Source organism: Triturus cristatus, chromosome 9, assembly GCF_964204655.1.
Source record: "Triturus cristatus chromosome 9, aTriCri1.1, whole genome shotgun sequence".
NCBI lineage: Eukaryota > Metazoa > Chordata > Amphibia > Caudata > Salamandridae > Triturus > Triturus cristatus.
This window is the reverse complement of record NC_140592.1, coordinates 17,849,898-17,872,137: the sequence shown is the minus strand read 5'-3', so window position 1 is coordinate 17,872,137 and position 22,240 is coordinate 17,849,898. Positions and strand designations below refer to the sequence as shown.

The 22,240-nt window shown below is 43.5% G+C and overlaps 1 protein-coding gene across 1 annotated transcript; it reads right to left on the bottom strand.

Annotated features, from left to right (window-relative positions):
• Positions 1 to 1,070: 1,070 nt before the first annotated feature.
• Positions 1,071 to 4,977, bottom strand: LOC146797272 (zinc finger MYM-type protein 1-like). Its single transcript, XM_085627538.1, has 2 exons — positions 3,601 to 4,977; positions 1,071 to 1,477 (listed from the first exon to the last, which is right to left on the bottom strand). The coding sequence occupies exon 1, from the start codon at positions 4,801 to 4,803 to the stop codon at positions 3,640 to 3,642; it is 1,164 nt and encodes a 387-aa protein (XP_085483664.1). The 5' UTR covers positions 4,804 to 4,977; the 3' UTR covers positions 1,071 to 1,477; positions 3,601 to 3,639.
• Between the last annotated feature and the right edge of the window lie 17,263 nt (positions 4,978 to 22,240).

Genomic DNA, 22,240 nt, shown 5'->3' with positions numbered 1-22,240 from the left:
CTCCTGGGGTTGGGACTTCTCGGGGGCTCCTCAGGGGCGAGTGCAATATGCGGGGCTCTCTCTGCGCTACGAGAGCCCCGCCGACCAGCGGCAGCATTTCTCTTGCAGGCAGGGCTTCCCTCACTCACGGGAGCCCCGCGCTGCCATCGGCGGCCTCGGCCGCCCCTTCATCCTTCACCCGGACCCAGGACTTCAATGTGCAGCCTGCGAGGCTCCGAACTTCTTGGCAATGCGGGGTAGGCTCCCGTTTTAAGTAAGACAATGGCAGAGTGGGCACCTGCCACAACCAGCGCTCAAGCGGGGTGGTCACTTGCCTATGCAAATATCAAATAAGCGGGGTGAGCACCTGCGAAGATAAAGAAAAACATGCGGTGGGCACCCGCGGCTCAGGCATCACGGGGGAATCCCTACGATGGGGATTCCCTCTCAAAGGGACTGCAGCTCAGCGCTGCGCAGCTCCCGCTGTCCTCCTTCTTAGGGCAATAAAAAGAAAGTACTCACTAGGCGCTTGAAGCAGGCGTCCTGTATTTAAAAGGAATGAATCTAAGCCAAAGTTCGTTCAGGTCCATGGGGCAGGGGCGGTGGGTGAGATTTGAAAGTGGTGGGGCGCAACCGAATTAGCATACAGCACCGTAGCGAGCGAGCACTGCGAGCGAGCCCGAACCCCAAAAGGGGGGTTTGGGGGGGTTACCCCCCCCAAGAACATTTTGGAAAAAAAGAAGAAAAATCGTGCATTTTCAAGCAAATTTGAGAAAGCAGGAAGGTTAAAGCAGCAATTGTGAAAGTGCAGTTATTACATTAATAGATGGCATAACATAGGTAGCTGCTTATTCAGTATTACCACAGAGCTTCATACTTTCTGTCCTATTTTGCTCAGGTGCTGAATTCAGACTATAAGACTCATGGAAATCTCAGCTCTAAGAGTAGAAGAAGTTGCACAGCAGTGTAATGGTTGCCAGGCTCGTTCCGCAGGAGCGTCAGGAACTTGAAGAAAAGTCCACAGTCTTCCCCTACGGCCTTCCGACTCTATTAGAATAGACTCTAGAGTAACGAATGGCACGCAAGGGGAAAACAGGGAAACAAAACAAGGAAAGGCGGGGGAAGAAAAACAGTCTTACAACATACTGAATATTAGACTCTAGAGTAACGAATGGCAAGCAAGGGGAAAACAGGGAAACAAAACAAGGAAAGGCGGGGGAAGAAAAACAGTCTTACAATATACTGAATATAAAAGAGGCAGCGCAATGCGCTGTTACCGTGATTCTGGTTGAGCTGAACTTTGTACACACACTTCACATAGGTCCACGCAAGTACCCCAAATATAAATGGTATAAAGCAGTGTTTCCCAAACTGTGGTCACATTCCCAGGGGGGTCCTCAGGCAGTAATTTTAAAAGCACAAAAAAGTTCCTTGTAGAATCAGCAGTTTTCCAGCAACAATAAAAGTGTCAAGATTACGTCGGTGATTAATGTACCTGCTGGAGAGAGATGAGAGTTGTGTCAAGTGGCAGCTTTGACTTATCTAATGTAGCACAGAGGGTTAATATGCCTACTGCAAAGAACGTGTACCATGCATTTTGAAAAACATTTTTTATGTGCCTAGGTTAGTGGGTTACTGCTTTAGTCACAGATTCTTTTGTTACTGTGCAGTTCATAAGTGACAATAGTAATCTAGCACAGTGACCTATAAACTGTCATCAAAGAGCTGCTTGCAAGCTGCATGATACAAGTTAGAAACATATGTTTGTTTCAAGTCTTTCATTATCCTAATCCTGCTAAAAAGGTTTATTTGGGTGGAAATACATTTTTATTGTTAAAGTCAATGCTAACCACTGTTATGTTCTGAATCCTGAGTTTGTGCTTCTCCAGACCAAGCACTCTTTAAAAATGCCTACCAGTATGAATAACATGTGAATCCTACACCCTGTAGTCGCATTTGCCTTATGTAACATTTTCTATACACTGATTTACACGTATGAATAATTGTCTCCATGGGGCAGATTTGCAAGAAAATTGACTGTGTGTGTCGCAAGCCATTTGGCTGCGCCGCACTGAGTCACTTTCGAAGCACAGGGATGCGACATATTTACAACAATATGTTGCATCTCTGTGCTTCCCCCTGTGCTGGCGCACAAACTGCTGCCATACGCCTGCACAGGCACATTTTCACCATGGTGCAAGGATGCCTGTGTCGTGGGGAGATTGTTTATGTGCAGGAAGTAACCCTTCCTGCATGTAAACAATCAGAAATGGCGTTTTTCAACTTCTAAGTGTGCTGCATTAGCACACATAGAACTTGCAAAACGTCATTGTTTTACTGATTGTTTATGTGCAGGAAGGGACACCTTCCTGTACATAAACAATCACCAGAGGTAATATCCTGTTTCTATGCGTGCTGCAGAATGCAACATGCATAGAAAGAGGAGAAATTAATACATTTCTCCAAGTTGCCCCTCCCTACGCCTCCCCTGGGGTGGCGTAGCATTCAGACACATTTCCAGATGTACGATTCCTCGTAAATCTGGAAATGTGTCTGGTTCCATGGGTTATGCGTGGGAACACCCACAGCAACACTCATGGAACGTCCCTTTCACGTAAAGTGCTGTGTGCAATTGGGCCATATTTACAAGACCAGTATAAGTCACGCAGGGTTGCTTTTCCTGCCTTGGAAATATGGGGCACTAAAATGCGTCACTGGTGCATCACTTTTTGTGACGCACCTGTGGCGCAAGGGGCTTGTAAATCAGCCCCTATATGTGTGTGATTTAAGGTGCTCTGACATCCTTCAATGGTATGAGAGATGTTATAAAACAAATTAAATACATGTGACAGAGGGGCTATGGAGAGATGAGAGGCACTGTTGGAGGAGGATAATATGGGAATCATTGAAGAACCCCAACAAAGATTGTCATATCCTGGTGCATAGTAAGGTCATCATTTACTACTCTTTAAAAGCTGATACAATTCAATATATAATGATACATTTGTTGTAGACTGCACCATTGTTTCCTAAATTGTCTTGGGGGGAGAGCCTCCCAAAGCCCCCTTTGTAGTGGTCAGGCGCACTCACTGCACTAGGTGTGCACTGTATGGGGACTGGTCTGAAAACATTTGCCTGGGCTGCTTTGGGTTTCCAGTCTGGCCCTGGCAGGAGTCTCATACTGCGAAATAAAACCAACCATTTAAAAGTTAGTCATGGAGATGCAGCGCTAACCCTCCTGTTTTTTGCAAATTCTTTCAATATAAAATACTAAAATCCTTAGTAATTCGAGTATCCGTTTTGTGTGCACACGTGTGTTTATTGTTTTCGAATTACTGTTTTAATGTTTGAAATTTAAGTCATACAAATTGCTTGGGGGTCCCCGGCTTCCAGTGGTGACTCAATTGGGGTCCTCAGGAGTAAACAGTTTGGGAACCACTGGTATAAAGGTTTTCGCAATTTGCCAAGGGGAAAGGTTTGATAGGCAACACAAGCAACGAATCGTTCACCCTGCGGGAGACAGGTCAGGCCAGTGAACAAAGGTGAGCAAATCTGTGTAGTCTCCAAATAGAACAAACACTACAAAACTTTTAAAAACAGAGATAACAATGCATTTCTTACCTCAATCAGAATTTTTTGTATTCAAACAAGTAGCAGCATTCACTTTTTGTAGATGAAATCCGCACGTCTCTCTTTCAGTGTAGCAAACTTGTCAATTACTTTCATGTTGAAGTCCGGTATCTTTTGGACTAGCTTGCTCTCTACAGATAGCATCGCCAAAGCATTTAGTCTTTCCTCTAGCATGGTGTTCCTGAGGAATGTCTTTATGCGCTTTAAGGCTGAAAAACATCGTTCAGCTTCTACTGTTGTCATTGGAGTCGTAATCACAATTTTTAGTAAAGTCACTGTCTCTGTAAGTGAGTTTTCCATATGCAGTTTATGAATTAAACTCAGCAAAGTCAAGGCGCTTGTGGCCTTCCGGTACACAGGCATTCCGTAGAGTACAGTTAACTCAGTTCTCAGCTGCTCTTTTTTGAGCATAGGATACGCTTCCACAGCCTGATTCAGAGCACGCTCAGGGAAGGATTCATCATATTGTGCAAACTCTTTACCTTGCAATAAAGTCGCACTCACCAAATGTTTTGTGAACGAAAAGCGTTCTTTCGCCTGCACAATTACAATGTCACATATCTCCTTTCCAATTCGAACCAGAGAGGTGATGTTTTGTCTGCGGTTTGCAAAAACAGAATGCTGCGGCAGTTTGCTCTCTAAATCTTCAACCCCATCTCTCACTTTCATAATCTGTTGTACAAATGCAGATGTATTGGCTTTCACAGAGACAGTATCTAGGTCTTTTCTTTGCAACTGATCGTATAACACATCAACAGGAATCATTATGTCATGAAATAAAAACAGTAAGAACTGAAACTCTTTGTCTTGTAGTGTTCTAATAAAGCCATGGGCTTCATTCTGACTTGTGTGATCAAAGTCTGCTCTGGATGCTATGGCGACAAAACATTTCTCAAGGCCCTCCCTCTGTTCAAAGATTAAGTTGACTGTACGAATGTGAAAGTTCCAACGAGTTGAGGATCCCCTTGGTACGCTTTTGTCCACAATCTCATGAAGGGCTTCTGTTCTTTTGGGGGAACGTGTGAAGAATGCTGCTATGCCTCCGATATCCTGAAAGAAGACTCGTGTCTCTCTGATCTTTGATACCGCCTGTTGCATAATAAGATTGAGTTGGTGGGCGTAACAGTGCACAAAATGAGCATTAGGGTACACATCTCGAATTCTCTTCTGAACTCCACTAAGGCTCCCACTCATTACGGATGCACCGTCATAGCTTTGTGCGATAAGCTTTTGTTTTTGAGGCAGGTCCGGGAAAATTAAGTCCAGTTGACACAGTATTGCTTCAGTGATGGTTGCTGCACTAGAGTCACTTAAATGCGTGAAGCCATAAAATCTTTCCACAATGTTTCTGTCACTGTCAAGGTACCGAAACACTAACACGGACTGTGTTTGAGTGGACACATCAGTGGTGCCATCAGCCTGAATAGCCACAAAGTCTGTGTTTCGCAACTCTTGCACAATATGGCTTCTTATAATTTCGAGCATACAGTCAAGGAGTTCATTTTGTATTGTATTAGAGGTGCCCTTAAAGACTGTAGCATGTGCTAAATGTCTTTCCAAATCCTGGTCTATGGTTGACATTAAATCCACTAGGCCTCGGAAGATCCCAGGTTTTGAGGAAGTTTCCGATTCATCATGGCCTCGCAATGCCAGTTCGAAAGCACCACAGAAACGAATGCAATCAATGATCTTGGATAGATTTTGTCTGTTCTTATCCACAGCTTCATTGTGTTTTTGAATGGATTTGCGATACGCATCATTTATCTGCTGCTCAATTGGTGCGTCTTCCCCCAACATTCCCAGTCTTGTCAGGTTTTCCAGATGATTTCTTGTGAGCGCATGCTTCTTTATTTTTTCAGCGATGTGCTTCAGGTCGACCATTCCTTGCCGTGTCCAAGAAAAGTCACCGCCAAACAGCAAGCAGGGGAAGCAGAACAGAGAATTGCGTATAGGGCAGCCTGTAAGCCAATCAGCTTTTGTGTACCAGGCATTTGAGAATGTACGTTTTGACATTTTTCCTCTGTCCTGGGTAGTTTGCTGTAGGTTTATTTCAGGCTGATGAGGTCCCAATTCTTTTAACTTCAGTTTTTGTTCAAGTGGCCGTGACTGGAATGACTTTGTAATCAGCTCTTGTACTGTATTCATGATGGGGTGTCGGGTGTTGCTGGCCTTACCAATATATATATATATATATATATTAAAGAAACCTGTCAATAATCAAAGTACAACGTATAAGGTGCAGTGCAATAATATCAAATTTCAGTATAAATACATTATACATATATATTGTGCATTATCCTAATACATCTCAAATGACTGCTAAAAATAGAGCCGTACTGCCTCCTGCCTCTCTGTGCCATAGTGTTGCTGGAGGCACTGAAAGACACTGCTTGAGGGCCTTGAGAGTGACCACATGACATACATGCTCTAACTACGATGTAAAAAAATATATAGCATCAGTTGCCTTACCTTTAACACTGGTGTTTGCTGGGTTGTAGCCGGGGTCGGGTGAGAGAGCAGCAAAGGAGGTTGGGGTCCTCTTGTTGTTTGCTGGAAAATTGCCCCAAAATGCGGTAATGTTTCAGGTTGTCAGGTGCTGAAAATGAAAAGATAACAATTTATTTTTGAAACAGTAGGGTAATGAAACAAAGACTGTGGGGAAAAAACATAACGCTCCAATAAGCATTAATATTAACAATACCCATTACAATTCACAAAACAATAAAGGCAGGCTCGCAACGCACTGGGAAATTCACAGATTTCATTTGAATCAGATTAAATATTCACCAGTGTACATTCAAAAGTTAAAACTTTTATTTAGCTATCCGCATGTTTTTGGACGTCAGCACACGGTGGTGAATTAATGAGCCTTGACATTTCCCTGCCTACGATCTGCTTGTTTGAAGTTTTGAGAGCGGCTCCTGAATTATTCATGAAAGAGCTGGTAAAAGGCACATTTAATTTATTTGTAAGTCCCTAGTAAAGTGGTACTATCTGTACCCTGGGCCTGTAAATTAAATATTACTGGTGGGCCTGCAGCACTTATTGCACCACCTGCTTTAGTAGCCTTTCAAACATTTCTCAGGCCTGCCATTGATGTCAGTGTGTGCAGTTTAAACTGCCACTTAAACCTGGCAAAATATAACTTTTGCCAGACCTAAGCCTTCCTTTTAAATACATACAAGACACCGCTAGGGTAGGCCTTAAATAGGCCATAGGGCATGGTTGAGTGCATTTAAAAAGTTGGACATGTACTTTTTACCTTTACATGTCCTAATAGTGAAAAAAAGGATGATATTTAATGAGTGTTGACTTTCAATTGGGAGCAGGTGGGAATATCGAGTTTGGTGTCTTAAGAATTATAATTTAAAACCTTCTTTAATGGTGAAGTTACATTTAAATCGCAATTCTGATAATGGCACTTTTAGAAAGGTAGGATTTTCTTGTCCAGACCATTTGGTGTCTGTAGCCTGTATCCTAGGTCACATGACTAGGTATAGCTGGCAGTTGGTCTTTGTGTATTGCTCCCAGACAGTACAATAAAAGAGAAATCGGTGTTGGCAGGATGGGACATCTCTGACTTGATTGGGGAGGGATTGGAGCTGCCATCTTCCACACTTTTACATCACAAAGGATCTGCGTAAGCACACTCACAAAGGGTTTTACACTAGTCCTATGTGCCCCCAGTCAAGCTGGGGCCAGGGCAGTGAAGTAGGAACCCAACACCACTGGGGGTGGAAAACTCCAGGACCTTCTCCTACTTCAAAGCTGGCACCAAGTATAAATATTGGACCATCAGACCTAACGTTTCAGTACACCTCTGGATCTGTGGAAGACTGAGAGGGAATGCTGTGCTGCTCTGCTGCAAGAAGGACTGCTACTCTGCTGCCTTGCTACTCTGTTGTCTGAGTGAGATGGATTGGACCTGTATCTTGATCACCAGAGTGACTCCAAGGGCTAGTCGGCTGGCCTTCTGCTCATAGCTTTGTGTATAGAAAAGGCTCCAACCACCTTGAACCCAACAGCTGGACTCTGTCTGCTGAGTCTCCCCCCCCCCCCCCAAGGGTTGCCACCCCACTCCTGGACCCTTGAAAGTGGGCCAGAAGTTGCTTAGCCAGCCCAGCTGTGATCCATGCAGAACTGCTGAAGCGTGCCGCATCACCTCGCAGCCCTGTATCCCCAACGAAGGAACCCACATCTTTTCGGACGCACCGCTGCCTGAAACCTCCTTGATGCAGGACCTTACATCGCAGCCTTGAAACTGCCGCTGTGCATCTTCGATACAAGACCTCATATTTCAGCCCTGCATCACCCCGGAATCACTGCTGCGTGGCACACCCTTGATGCAGGACCTTGCCTCATAGCCCTGCGGAACCACCACTGCATGGCGCATCCTCCATGTGAGATTTTGCAAAGCTTAGCAACCCTGATTTTAGGTACTTTGTTCAGCGGGCCTAACTTAGTCACTGTATCTGGCCTGTGCTTGATCGTGGTCAGCCTAAACTTGTGAGTTTGTCCCGGTCCATCGCAGCTGGTGCTTTGTGCTTTTAAGCACTATTTTCACTTAAATCTCAAGTTCTACTGATTGAATTTTTGTTGTTTTGGTCTTAGATAATTTATTAAATGTTATTCTCTTTTTCTGAATTGGTGTGGTATTTTTCTGGTGCTTTGTTTTCAGTTATAGCTGTTTGAAGTGCTGCATTAATACTTTATTAAGTTAAGCCTGACTGCTTTGTGCCAAGCTAACAGAAGGTTAGGCACAGGTTAATTTGGGGTTGCTTGTGACTTTGCCCTGACAGGAAGGTTGGTTTCTGCCTGAGTTGAGGTTCAAGCCCTTAACCCAGCCAGTAACCCAATTTCATATAGTTATGTTTTGTAAATTTCTCTGAAGTCATCTTTCTTCTTTTGCGAGAACAACCCCATCTCTGACATGATCAATTACAGAGACATACAATCATCCCAATGTATGATCACTTACAATAGTTGCCATGGAGATGAGAATTCACAGCTCTTGGTGATATGTTATTTTGCCCAATACGAGCATCTATCCATCCAACTGTCATTCTCCAATTTGCACTAAATATAAGTAGTTCTTGGTCTTCCCCTTATCAATCAGTTGAGATCTGGATAACTGTACTGCTTTGCATACACGTGCTTGTGCACATCAGAGACTGTGTTCAACTTTTAAAAAATGGCGGGTGTATCTAGGGTGGCACAGTGGGTGAAAAGCGAGGGTCTGTAATGCGGCATCAAGTCCTGGCTAGTGGCTGAGATACATTCAAGCATTTCTTCCATCACCATGTTGTTTTGACATTTAGTTGAAAAATTGAAACGTGGGACAGTAGCAGGTCTGGTATACTGTGTTGATCTGGGGGGCGATGCTATCTTTGAGGCATTTTACAGCACCATTGTTGCCAACACAAATACTTGGTAAACAGAGGTTTTTTTTTGGCAGAGAAAAAAAGAGCAACACATCTTAATGGCATTGACAACAACTGTTAACAAATTAATGTAGCACAGTGTATGCACTGATTTAACAATTGAGGTGTATTCAAAATAGTTACCTGGATTAGAACAATATAATGGGTAGAAGTGCAAAGTTTGGGCTGACTGAGTTGGTATTTTTAGAAAGGCCATGCTGTAAAAATAGGTAAAAGCTATTACTACTTTAAGCCGCAACTAATACATTCTAAAATCCATTTTAAAGGATAAAACACAAGAAGCAAGTGCCTTTCCGGTTGTGTACTGGCTGGATTATGAAGACAAACTGGCATTTTACATTTTATGTTCCTGTGTAAATCTCATACAGATGCACCTAGTTAAAGTGGTACACTCAGCCAGAGTTCTTGTTAACCTCTTCCTCTCCTCTGGGAACGTCCCCCACGATCTCAGGATATCACACGTCACTTCACATCTTTGAAGAACAAGGCTTTATCCCAGCCGGCCCGGTCCACTCCAGAGTGATCTGCAATTGACCATCTCAAGGCAAAATCTGCATTCACCCGTGACCAGGTACTAGTGAAGCGGCCGCCAAACACAATTACACTGGAGTGCTAATAGAGTGGAAGGGCAAAACTGCCTGACCCCGGCACCAGGGGTCGATTGAAATGTTTGATGTCACAGTCTCATTCAATTAGTATCACAGTGTGAAAGACAAACCTCGCGCTAATGCAAATGAGCTCCGGACATGCAATGCAATACTGCTGATTGGACTGGCATAATTATGCCAGTCCAATGCTTTCACCCCCCGTTAGGCCTCTCATCCCGGCTTCACCCCCTTGGCAGACCTCAGGCTCTCACCCATGCCACGTGCCACCGTCCCTTCACAGGCCTATAACCAACCTGCCTTCACCGCCTCATACTTCTATCATCCGGTCCGGACAGCACCCCTCACGGCTCATTTTCACTCTCTCCCAGGCCATAAATAAAAATAAGTTGTATCTTACCTGGGGAACTAATGAAGGTCCTGCGCAAGCAGTAGCCACACACACACCGTCCCTCACGACCACGAGGCTGGGCTCAGGCAGCGACGCGCACGAGTCAGTCGAGACAGAGTGAAGAAGTGAACCCGACCGTTACTTACGTCACGCGCTCGGCATCCAATATGGATTGCCCGCCCCTGCGGTGACCGGCCAATCCTGGCGCAGTGGCGCTGCATGCAGCACCAGGATTGGCTTGGAGGGCACAGTGACTCCTCGCCCTGTCGGCCTTTTGCTGCCAGCGCTGCCGCCAGCAGGTCCTGCACCCCCCCCCCCCCCCCCCCCCCTACTAGCTAATGGGGCCGGCCTGGGTGCGCATGCTCGGGCAAGTTGCTGCCCGAAGCATGCATGCGGGGATAAACGTTTTTTTAAACACAGACACCAGCCAGCCCGGCCCGCCCCCCCCCCCCCCCCCCCTGCACACTCCCGATAAAGTCGGGTGCTGCCCGGCGCCGAATAAGTAATTAAATGGTAATTATTTCGCGTTTCTGTTTAACATTTATTTTAATTCTTTAACGCGGGTCCAGGGCTGGTGGGGCTACGCCCCTACGCCCCAATGGACGCACCGCGGCTGCCATGGGGCATAGCTGGGCCTAGGGAGGCCAGCACAGGGCCCTCCAGCAGGGAGTCAAGCCCCCATGGCGGTTCCTCCTGGGCCCCAGGAGCAGCCAGCCCCCCAAGTCAGGAACAGCACACCAGCATAGAACTGAACCATTTCATGGGGTCACAGCCCCTATACTTATAATACACCAGCCTTTGTCTGCAGCGCAGGGCTTGGGGAACCAGATGCAACTGGTCCAGGGGGGAATTGGAGCACTTTGTTTTCCAAGCTCCTCTTCCCCTTTGTCAGGTGGGCGCTAGGTGATCAAACACACCACAGGGGGCGGAGACAGCATTGTCCAGGCTGGGCACAGTCCTATTCAGGGTCAGGGGATTACTCCTCCCTCTACTCCCAGCACAGATGTCCCATTCAGCCTAGTGCTGACTCATCCTGCCCCTCCTGGAGCCACACACACCTCCCAACCCCTGTCACTCACAAGCCAGACATGCAATTCACATCAGGCAGGCAGACACATAGCACACAGATGTCAACTTCTAAAAGGGGCATTTCTCAAATAGTCATAATAAATCTGTGCACACCATCGCGCAGCATTTATTCTTACAATTTCATACATACTAAACTCGACCACGCTGCTCCTCTCATTCCAGGAATTACAACTGACACACTGATCAGGGAATCTCCAATGCATCCATATGGGAGGGCAGGCCAATCTCACCAATGCAACACAGAGGGCGCAGACACTTTACACTGGACCACAGTGCTAAAGTGCCCAGAGGCCTAAAACCACCAACACCTGGTCACAGAAAAAGGCAAAAAGTTTAGTGGTGAACCTGCCAAAAAGGGCCAAGTCCAACACCGGGGCTCTCGTCGGGAGGCCACTGCAGCTTGCACCTCACATAACCCATGCCAGAGCTGCCAATGACAGTACATACACAGCTACTAACCTGCACACTCCTACGGGTGTGACAAGTCAGACTATTCCAGGCCCGCAAAGCCAGAAGTACGGCTTGGGAGGAAGGTATTAGTCATTGGTAATGTAAATTAAACCACTGTTGTTGTGTTCATAACGAAATTAGCAGGACAGCGCCACCATGTGGCAGACTGTCATAGCCCCGGTGCTGACAATAAGGTTCCGGTGCAGAGCACCGGAAAGCACCAGCTCAAATTAAGCACTGAAGATGCGATGGTCTACTTGCTGATCTCTCACAATACGCCACCTTGCCACCTTTGCACAGCCGCAGCCTTTACTTCCAGTAGGCGCTTCACTCTCTTGCAACACGTGCTGAGCACCATGAGACAAAGAAGGAACTATTGCTAAAGCTTGGGAATCATTCAGGGCAACACCAGCAAACTGAGATAGGGAGGGAGTTTCAGTGTGATGCAGTGGTCAGCCGTGTCAAAGGCAGCCGACAAGTACAGGAGGATAAGTGTGTGCCCACATGGATTGTGGTGCACGAGGGGTGTTCGACCTCTGGAGCTTTTTGAAAATATTTGTCTTTATATTCGCTGAAAAAATAATCTGATGTGTAGAATAACAGAGGACATAATATCGCCAGAGCAAATATCATTTTTATTTAATTAATGAAGTTGAAATAATACATTTTTTATTTATTGTCTTTGTAGAGTATATTGTATTAGGTTTTTTATGTTTCATTAGTTTGAGTGTTGTAGGTTAGTAACAGTGGATTGGTGATATATATTTAAGGAAATAGATTTAATTTAATTTTAAATATTTTGATTTGTTCATGGTTGTTTGATTTTTAGGGTTGCTAGGGTGGCAAGTTTATGAGAAGTATAACAATATATGTGCTATAAATGTTAAATTATTGTATACAGTGTTTCTATTTTTTTTAAATTTGAATTGGTTAGTTGGATTAATAAATATGTAAATGAATTCTTTTTAATTACTACACTTTTGGCCATTTTTTTATGTAGTAATTTTATATTTTCTCTTTTAATTAGAATTAGTATATATTTTAATATGGCATAAATCTATCTATCTATCTATCTATCTATCTATCTATCTATCTATCTATCTATCTATCTATCTATCTATCTATCTATCTATCTATCTATCTATCTATCTATCTATCTATCTATCTATCTATCTATCTATCTATCTATCTATCTATCTATCTATCTATCTATCTTTCTCTCTTTCTCTATGTCTGTGTGTGTATAGATATATATATATCCAAGCAGAACAGAACAACCTTCTGGAATCCACGGGCTGTTAGAAAGTGGTGCCTTATGCCGGCGGAGACTGCCGGTCTTCAATGCCACACAAAGAGTCCAAATGATACGCACCCTCAGGAAATACCACTCAGTGCAGGTTTATTAGTCGAGTAGTAACGTGTTTCGATAGCGAGGCTGTCTTGATCACAAATCTCTCTGCTTCCATTCTCTGCCAAGGTCTTAGAGAAATCATTAACAGACATCTCACGAATACCTCTAAGAACAGCAACTCCTCGACACCACTCAGCCTGTCTTCAGACCCAACCACAGCATGTATACATCCCTCTTGTAACATAACATAACATAAAATAACATAACATAGCATAGCATAACATAACATAGACATAACATAACATAGCATAACATACCATTCACATAACATAACATAACAACAAAACATATATACACATATATATATATATAAAGCATTGTCCCCACTCTTCCCGCTTTCCATCCGGCACACCGAGAAGAGAGAGTCACGGACACCCGTTTTCTTTGCGGCAAATCAGGTCTTTATTGCAGTTGTAGCTCTTCTGACACGTTTCGGATAACGCAGTATCCTTGCTCACATGCGGAAGTGCAGTCCGCCAACAATTTTTATACCCGTGTGTTTTTTTTCTCTACTATGTGTCATGTGATACTAGACATGGAAAACATCCTTATCAGGCGCTAGTCTGCTTTCTTTGGTTTACAACATTTGCGGAATGGCACAAAAACACAATGATTTATCGGCTTTGTGGTTGTAGCTATTGACATATCCACGAGTAACAATGATAATATTTGTTAACATGTTTTCATTGCACATAATTGAATATCCGCATAAATGCCAGATATACTATATATCATTCTATGGATGGTTCCAGTCGCTAGTGCACATTTGCATTTATACAATCTCGATAGTATATAACATATATCTCCTGGAAAATAAATTTTTATGAACCATTTTGACACTGAATGAAAACATTATATCAACATAAATGCTGTTTCCAGACAAAATCATCCAAGAATAAAATCCATAAATATAAGTGCAAGAGAAACATGATAAAAAACACATATTGTTGACCGCCAAAGCTTTTGTGCAAATATACGCATTAATGTAAACCATTAGAAGCTAACATATCCTCTATGTTATGCTTAAAAGTGCAAAGCGCTAAGTTTATAAGGTGCTGAAAATTTGTGCAAATTGTGCAAATGGTACTCCATCTAATTATAAATGAAGAAAGGTATTAAAAAAAGAAAAAAAAGGGGGGGGGGAAAAAAGGAGGACGGGGGGAGGAAAGTTTATTAGCAGCTGAGGATCCATTTCAGTTATATTGCTGCTAAAAAGGATAACCTGCCGGGATACATTATGAAAACCTGTTATAAAAACCTCTTACAAAAAATCTTTTAGTGATAAAAAACTATTGCAAAAAATATTCCATAAAAAATCTTCATATAAAAAAACCCCTATAAAAAATTATGGAGATCTTCAGTGTTGTTAAGCCCATTGGGATGTTTGGTGTCAAGTTCAACAATCATTCTTGACTCTAATTGCCGTAAAGATCTTTCCCGATTCCCTCCTCTTGGGAGATTTGGGACGGCTGCGATCACGAAATATTTGAGGCATTTAAGATCGTTGCCATGTACTGCTTTAAAATGTCGTGCAACCGGGTACGCTGTGTCATTGTTGACAATTGCACGTAAGTGTTGCAAAATTCTGACATGCACCTGCAGTTTTGTACTGCCTACATATTTGAGGCCGCAGGTGCATGTCAAAACATACACTGCGTACTCAGTTTTGCAATTATGGCTGCCCTTAATCTTATATTCAATGGGACTGAAAGGAGTCATGTATTTGGTAGTTGTTTCTCCAAATCTACACGCTCGACATGAGGCACATTTGTAAAATCCCTGTCTTGGTTGCAGCCAGGTAGATTTCTTTGCTGCAATCTCTGGGCTTCTTTTTACCAATTGACATCTCATAGACATGCCTCTTCTGTAAGTGATGGTAGGATTATTAGGAAGGTCAGGAGCTAAAACAGCATCTGTCAAAACAATTGGCCAATTGCGTTTGATTATCGACCTAATTTGGCGTTCCTGCTGATTGAAGGTAAGAATCAGTCTAGGAATGTTAGTCTCTAATGTTTGCTCAGAAATGCTATTACTGCTCTCTAAAAGGGATTCTCTGGATCTTTGGGCTACCTTGATAACTGCTTGCTTAAATCTTATCAGTGCCTCATTGGTGCATTTCTCCTGTTGTTCATTGGTACTACAAATTCTTTTTAGCCTGAGGAGTTCCCCGTAGGGAATACTTTGAACAAGGTGTCGTGGATGGGCGCTTGACGCGTGTAGTGTTGAATTTCCTGCTGTCTCCTTTCTGTGTAGGGTGGTGTTAATTGTACCCTCATGGATAAACAGTTTCACATCAAGAAAGTCAACTTCTTTTTCACTTATATGTGAGGTGAATTTGAGGTTGACTACATTGTTATTGATGTTATTAACAAATGAGATAGCGTCCTCTTCATTACCCTGCCAGATGACAAACACGTCGTCAATATACCTGAACCAATGTTTGACATGTCCAGTATATTGTTCAGCCCAAGTTCTTTTAAGGATCTGCTCCTCCCACCAGCCGACCATCAAACAGGCATAGCTGGGGGAGAAGCAGGATCCCATCGCTACGCCTCTGGTTTGCTTGTACATTTGTGACCCAAACATGAAATAATTGTTATTCAAACACCAATAAATACATTTGAGTATGATCTTGTTGTGTTCATAATACTCCACAGGTCTTGTATCTAAAAAATGCTTGGTTGCGGCGAGCCCTATATCATGTTGAATACACGTATAGAGGGACTCTATGTCCAGAGTGATGAATCTCATATTTGTTTCCCATTTTATGTCTTTGATCTTGTTAAGAAAGTCACCTGTATCCTTTACATATGTTGGCAGATTTTTTACAAGATCCTTCAAAAAATAGTCCACATATTGCGATATGTGTTCTCCCATGCTGTTAATGGCGGAGATGATTGGTCGTCCAGGAATTGGGTTTACATTTTTATGCGTTTTCGGTATGAAATATATGGATGGAATGACTGGATATTCTAGCCACAGAAATGTGAGTTCCTCTGTCGAAATCATACCATCACATTTAAATTGATGAAGCTGTTTAGTTAGTGAATCTTTGGCTTTGTTATAGTCTGTCATGCTGGTTTGTTGGTAACACAGCAAATCGGATAGTTGACGTTGCGCCACCTTATATAATCACTTTGGGGCCATAGTACAATTTTCCTCCCTTGTCGGATTGTTTTATAATCACCTCATGATTTTTGCCCATTTTTTTGATAAGCTCAATATATTCAATCTCCTTGTTCAGTTTTTTGCGTCGTTGATGTTTGACCCGGTGATATAGAAGTTTGATGTCTTCGGTCACCCTTTCATGGAATATATCGATTGCATCTTTTGGCATTTGAGGAATGAAAGTAGATTTCTGTTTATAGGGGCTGCTGCCTGCCCCTCTTTGGCTAATGTCAGCTTGTACTAGCCGCTCTTGCGTTGATATACTTTCTTGAGAGTTGCTGTTATTTTCATCGGTCGATTCTGCTGCCAAAAGAACGGGAACATCTGAAGCTTGTAAGGTATTGCCTTGTTGCTGTTTCAATTTAGATGTGTGGGCAGGATGGATAGCATTGCCATTTTTAATGGTGTAGAATTTCATTAATTTAAGTTTACGAATGTAATTGAATACATCGATTCTTGCTTGTGGATAATCAAAGTCATTGGGAGGACAGAAGGAAAGTCCTAACATAAGTATTTGCTTTTCTTTGTTGGTTAATTTCATGGTTGATAAATTGATAATTGTTTTGTCTTCATCCATATATATATATATTATCTACTGGCGGTCGCCAGTAGATAGTTATGGTTAGGACCGTGTTTCCATAGGAAATCCGCAACATTCTATGTGGAATAACTTTGGCGCCCGTTGACGAATCCTCGCGAAATTTTCAAAATAGGTGGGGCGCTCCGCTCCTACCCTGAAAGTCTCGGGGGGATTCGTCAAGCGGGGGCTGAGAAAAAAGGGGGGTCCCAAAACGCATTTTCCCCATGCAATTTTCCATAGGGACCTTTAGTCCAAGGTACAGCCCGAACGGCTGAACAGAATTACTTGCAATTTGGCAGAGAGGTAGTCCTCAGCTCAGGGAAGTGCCTTTTGCAGGTCTGGTGTCAATCTGTTCAGTAGTTCCTGAGAAAATCAAAAGTAAAATCATATATATATGTGGGCGGAGCCTAACCACACATCTCATCCTGAGATCTGATTGGCTGTCAGCACTTCATCCAAGAAGTGTTGGCAGCCATCTTGGGACCAATATACATGATAGCACCTCATTAAAAAGCATTGCAGTTAATAGAAGGTTTTAAGACTTTAGTTACATTATAAATCATTTGTTGATGGTACCATACTCATTTTAGGAATTGTGGTATGTTCTAAGGTGATTTCACCATGTGAAAAAGCCTTTTGCTGGGATATCATGATTGAGAGAAAAATATTTTCTCATGCTTTTCCCACAGAGGTTTGGAAGGTGATCTATAAGCTAAACTGAGAGCTTATTTTCTGTAAATTCACATTATCTTTCTCAGTCATGTGAGAATGAAGTCTGACATTCTCAGTAAAACATGTACATCCAACAAGGGCAGAGACTGTCAGTTGATTCCTTTGTGTTCTACTGCAGCTTCCCAGAGTGTTCCAAAGAACAACTAGAGCGCTAACAGTCCTACTTATGATAAACGTATGGCACACCTAAAGCCATCTTGCTTGGATTAAAGTGGTAACTCTTAAAACATTTAATTTAAAAAGGAACAAAATGAGGGGGTTCATTTTTCCATAACAAGTATGATTAGTGCTGCAGAAAGAAAAACTAGGGCACATTTTGACTTCTGAAATCCTCTTTTATTTCATTAAAAAATTCTGACATGCAGACTGAAACATGCACTTTCAATACCAGCAGCAGTTTTCCCTGGTGAGCAGTAGCTTTACTACAGTGATCTAATGAGCAAAAAGAGTGCTAACATTCTGAATTTATGGCAAATGTGTGACACATCTGAATGCCTTCTTGATGGAATCAAAGTAAAAAACTGAAAGTATTTCCTACTGAGGAGACTGCAGTAAATGAGGAAATTAGGAAACTTCATAACAAATAAGTCTCCCAAGATGGCCACCAGAGACAAAAGAGCCCAAATGTAGCCCAAATATCACCCAGATGTAGCCCAAGTATAGCCCAATGACAGAATGTCCCAGAGTGTTCTTAAAAACAACTAGAGCGCTTACTGTCTTCATTATGACAAAAGTATGGCACACCTGAAGCCATCTTGATTGGAATAAACTGGTAACACTTAAAACATTTAATTTAAAAAGGAACACAATGAGGGGGTTCATTTTGCCATAGAAATTATGATTAATGCTGAAGAAAGAAAATGAGGGCACATTTTGAGTGACTTCTCAAATCCTCTTCTATTTCATAAAAAAATTCTGACATGCAGACTGAAACATGCACTTTTAATACCAGGAGCAGACTTCCATGGTGAACAGAAGTTTTACTACAGTGATCTAATGAGCAACTAGAGTGCTAACTTTCAGAATTTATGGCAAATGTGTGACATATCTGAATACCTTCATGATGGAATCAAAGTAAAAAACTTAAAGCATTTCCTACTGAGGAGACTGCAGTACATGAGGAAATTAGGAAACTTCATAACAAATAAATCTCCCAAGATGGCCACCGGAGACAAAAGAGCCCAAATTTAGCCCAAAATCACCCAGATGTAGCCCAAATATAGCCCAATGACAGAAGTGTGCAAAACACTTATTATTTTGTGTTTTTGCAGTGTTATATAGTGCAGACTTGTCAGGTATTGGAGTGCTTTACATGAGCATTGGTTACATCACACAAGAACAAATTCATTTTGGTTGTAGACATGGGGAGACTAAGTGATTTGACCAGAATCACAGAATGTCGAGCTGAAGCAGAAACTCCAACCTGGTTCCCCAGTTGCAAAGTCTGCAGTTCTGGAAGTAACACCACATCCTCTCCCCTAAGTGCAACATTTAATCAAGTGGTCAACTGGATAAAAAAACATAAAGATAACAAATAATTTAAAAGTGCTTTGTCGTTTATTTGAAAACTCAGAAAATATGTCCTTATTTTAGTCTTTTAGAGCACTAACCATAATTTTGATGCCAATAAGACCCTCTCATATATGTAATTTCTAAAGGAAATGCTCTAGGTATTACAGTTTTGATCACATCAAGATGACGTCAGGCGTTCCACACTTTTGTAATAAATATAGAATGTTAGCAATCTAGTTGTTCATTAGGATACTGTTGAGAGGCAGAGGCCAGTGGCACGGACTCTGAAAATTGAAGGCAGGTAGAAGGGTGCAAAGGCAACAATTTAACCACACTGAGCAGGCAGGAAGGGCCGTGGCAGCACAACAGACTATGGAGGGCAGTGGAAAGGGGGGCAGGGGCAACAAACCAACAATACAGGACTTGCAAGAGAGGCTGTGGCAATGTAATAGACCATTGTGGGCAGAAGGAAGAGGCAATGGTAGTACAACCATACATGCCAACAGACCCGATTCAGCCAGGAAACGTCCAATGTTTTTAAGCTCAAATGGGCTTTATTTGATCTGTCTCCTGTCTACAATCTCCTCTTTTTCAATGTAACTCAAAGGGGAAAATCAATACCCCAGTTTTTTTTCAAAATCTCCCTCTTACCAAGTTCAAAATGTTCGCAAGTATGGTACATTGGATCATGGAAGGAAATGGGGTAGGGACATGGACTTGGATAACAGAGGACAGGAGGGACATGGATAGGTGCACCAATCTGACCCTGCAAGGCAGGCTTCAGGGTTTGCAGCAGCACAATACACCACGCAGGGCATGCGGGATGGGAGTGCAGCACAACAATCCATAGAAAGCAAGAGAGAGGGGACAGGACCATGCACATGGACAACAGAGAACAGAGGGGCAAGAGGCAATGGTAGCTAACTGACCATAATGGACAGACAGGAGAGAAAGCTGCAGCATAACAGACCATAAAGGGCAGGAGGGACGGATCAGGGGCATTACAATGGAACAGGAGGGAGGGAGTAGGGGTCTGCACATGTAAACAGAGGGCTGGGGGCAAGGGGGCAGGGCAGGAGCAGCAAGATAGCCATGGAGGTCAGGCAGGATGGGCACTAGAAGCAAGACACACCATGAAGAGCAACAGTGAGACTGTGATGGCATACTCACAGACTATGGAGGGAAGGTGGGAGGGGGTCAGGGGCAGCTAACTGACCCCACAGGGAAGATGGGAGGGGCCATGGCAGCACAGAAGACCATGCATGGCAAGTGGGAGGGTTAGTGGCAGCACAATGGCTATGATGGGCAAGAAGGAGGGTGCAGGGGCATGCACAAAGGACGATGGAGGATAGAAGGGAGGGTCAGGACCTGTGCACAGACAAGAAAGTTCAGGGAAAGGGGCCTCACAACAGACCGCACGGGGCAGGCAGGAGGGGCAGTTGCAGCACAACAGACCAGGGAGGGCAGAAGGGTGTGGCAGTACAATGGACCATGTAGGACAGGAGGAAGAGGATAGGGGCATGGCATGTGGACAGGCAGGGTGGAGGTGGCAGGGACAGGTTACAGTCATCTGACAATGCTAGGCAGGTGGGAGGGGAGTAGCAGCTCAACAGAACACTCAGAGTAGATAGGAGTGGCAGGTCCATGGAACATGGTGGGCAAAAAGGATGGAGCAGGGGCATGCACAAAGACATCGGAGGGCAGGGGGAAGGAGAATAGGGGCAGCAAGCTAAGCACAGAGTTTAAGCAGGAGGTTAATGATGGCGAATAGAATTGGGCAATGGAGGGCAGGAGGAGGGGACTGGTACATCATACTAAATTGAGGGCAGTGGCAGCACATCAGACCATGCATGGCAGGAGGGAGGAGGCTAGTCCATGGATTCACACAACAGAGGATAGGGAGGAGTGGGATGGGGCAGCAAGCAAACTGTTCAGAGAAGGCGGGTATTAGGAACTTTATTGTTTTTAAAACGTTTGTCTGTGCGAACTACTTAAAATATGAACAAGTATGCAGCATAATCTCACTTTTATTCAGGAAGAAGAGGACGTTTGTGACTGTGACTCCGGGCTCACTTGGCAGAAACACCCCCTGACCCTCCACCCCCTATCGCAAAAAGTAATGCCCGTGAAAAGGGTAGGTGAACACAGTGTTATATAGAACACAGTCCTGAGAGCACGATTGAAAATGAAAACAAGATATAGTGTATGGTATAAACTATGCACCAAAAAGTGTGATATAAGATGAACCGGGCGTGAAATATAATATGCAATACATTGTGCGCAATGACAGATTCATTGGAGAGCGCGAGATAGCACAGGCACTAGCGCGTGCTATGCGATGTGCGCCTTGGAGTGTAATATGCACAGGGCAGTGTTGTGTAACCTAACTAGTCTCTAAAGTTGTAATATAAAATATGTGCTGGGGAGTGTAACGTTGCATATGCACTGTGACAAAGATATGGATCCCAGATTGTAATATGTATGGCATAGCACTGTGCGTTATAACATAGGCATCGAGGAAGGCACGTTAGATGGGGCAATATAACCCGTGCGAAGACAAGTTTGGCATGACATATTCACGGGGTGGTGTTACAGTGCACATGGGCTAGAGAGTGTCATAGCATATGCACTAGCTGGTGGAATACAACACAGAGGTGTGTGGCACTCGGCAGGCAATGGTGGGTGTAACACAGCATTGGGCTCTGCCAGGAGCGCGCTGTGACTCTCAAGTGAGGTTCGTCCCCTTTCCAGAGAGTAAAATAAAAAGTATTACACATCCGGCAGTGGATGTGTGTTTTATTAACCGTGAGGGGGGTTTCTTACATAGTTTTGGTCGAATTTTTGTCGAATCCCCTTTGAATGGCTTGGTGTGCATGTGTATTAAATGTGCCCGTCAATAGCTACCCATGTTTGTATAAATAAATGACAAGGGTGTCTACCGGGATTAGGCACGGTAGGGCATCAGACATGTCAGAGTTTCACTAGTGGTGTAAATACATTCCACGTGGATTCATTGTATGCATAGTCGCCTTTTAATAAATATCCCTCAAATCGTCATGGTGATAGGTACGTACGGTTTGTCCAGCATGTCCTCGGTGTGTCTATAAATATATATTTTTTTAAAATAATAAAAAACAGTGGCCGGCCCTGGGGATTGGGGTCCAAAAAATATGATTAGGAGACAGACCCTGGGGTTGGGGTCATCAGGGCCAATAAATTAGAATAAGAAGGGGAACCACACAGCCCCCCTTC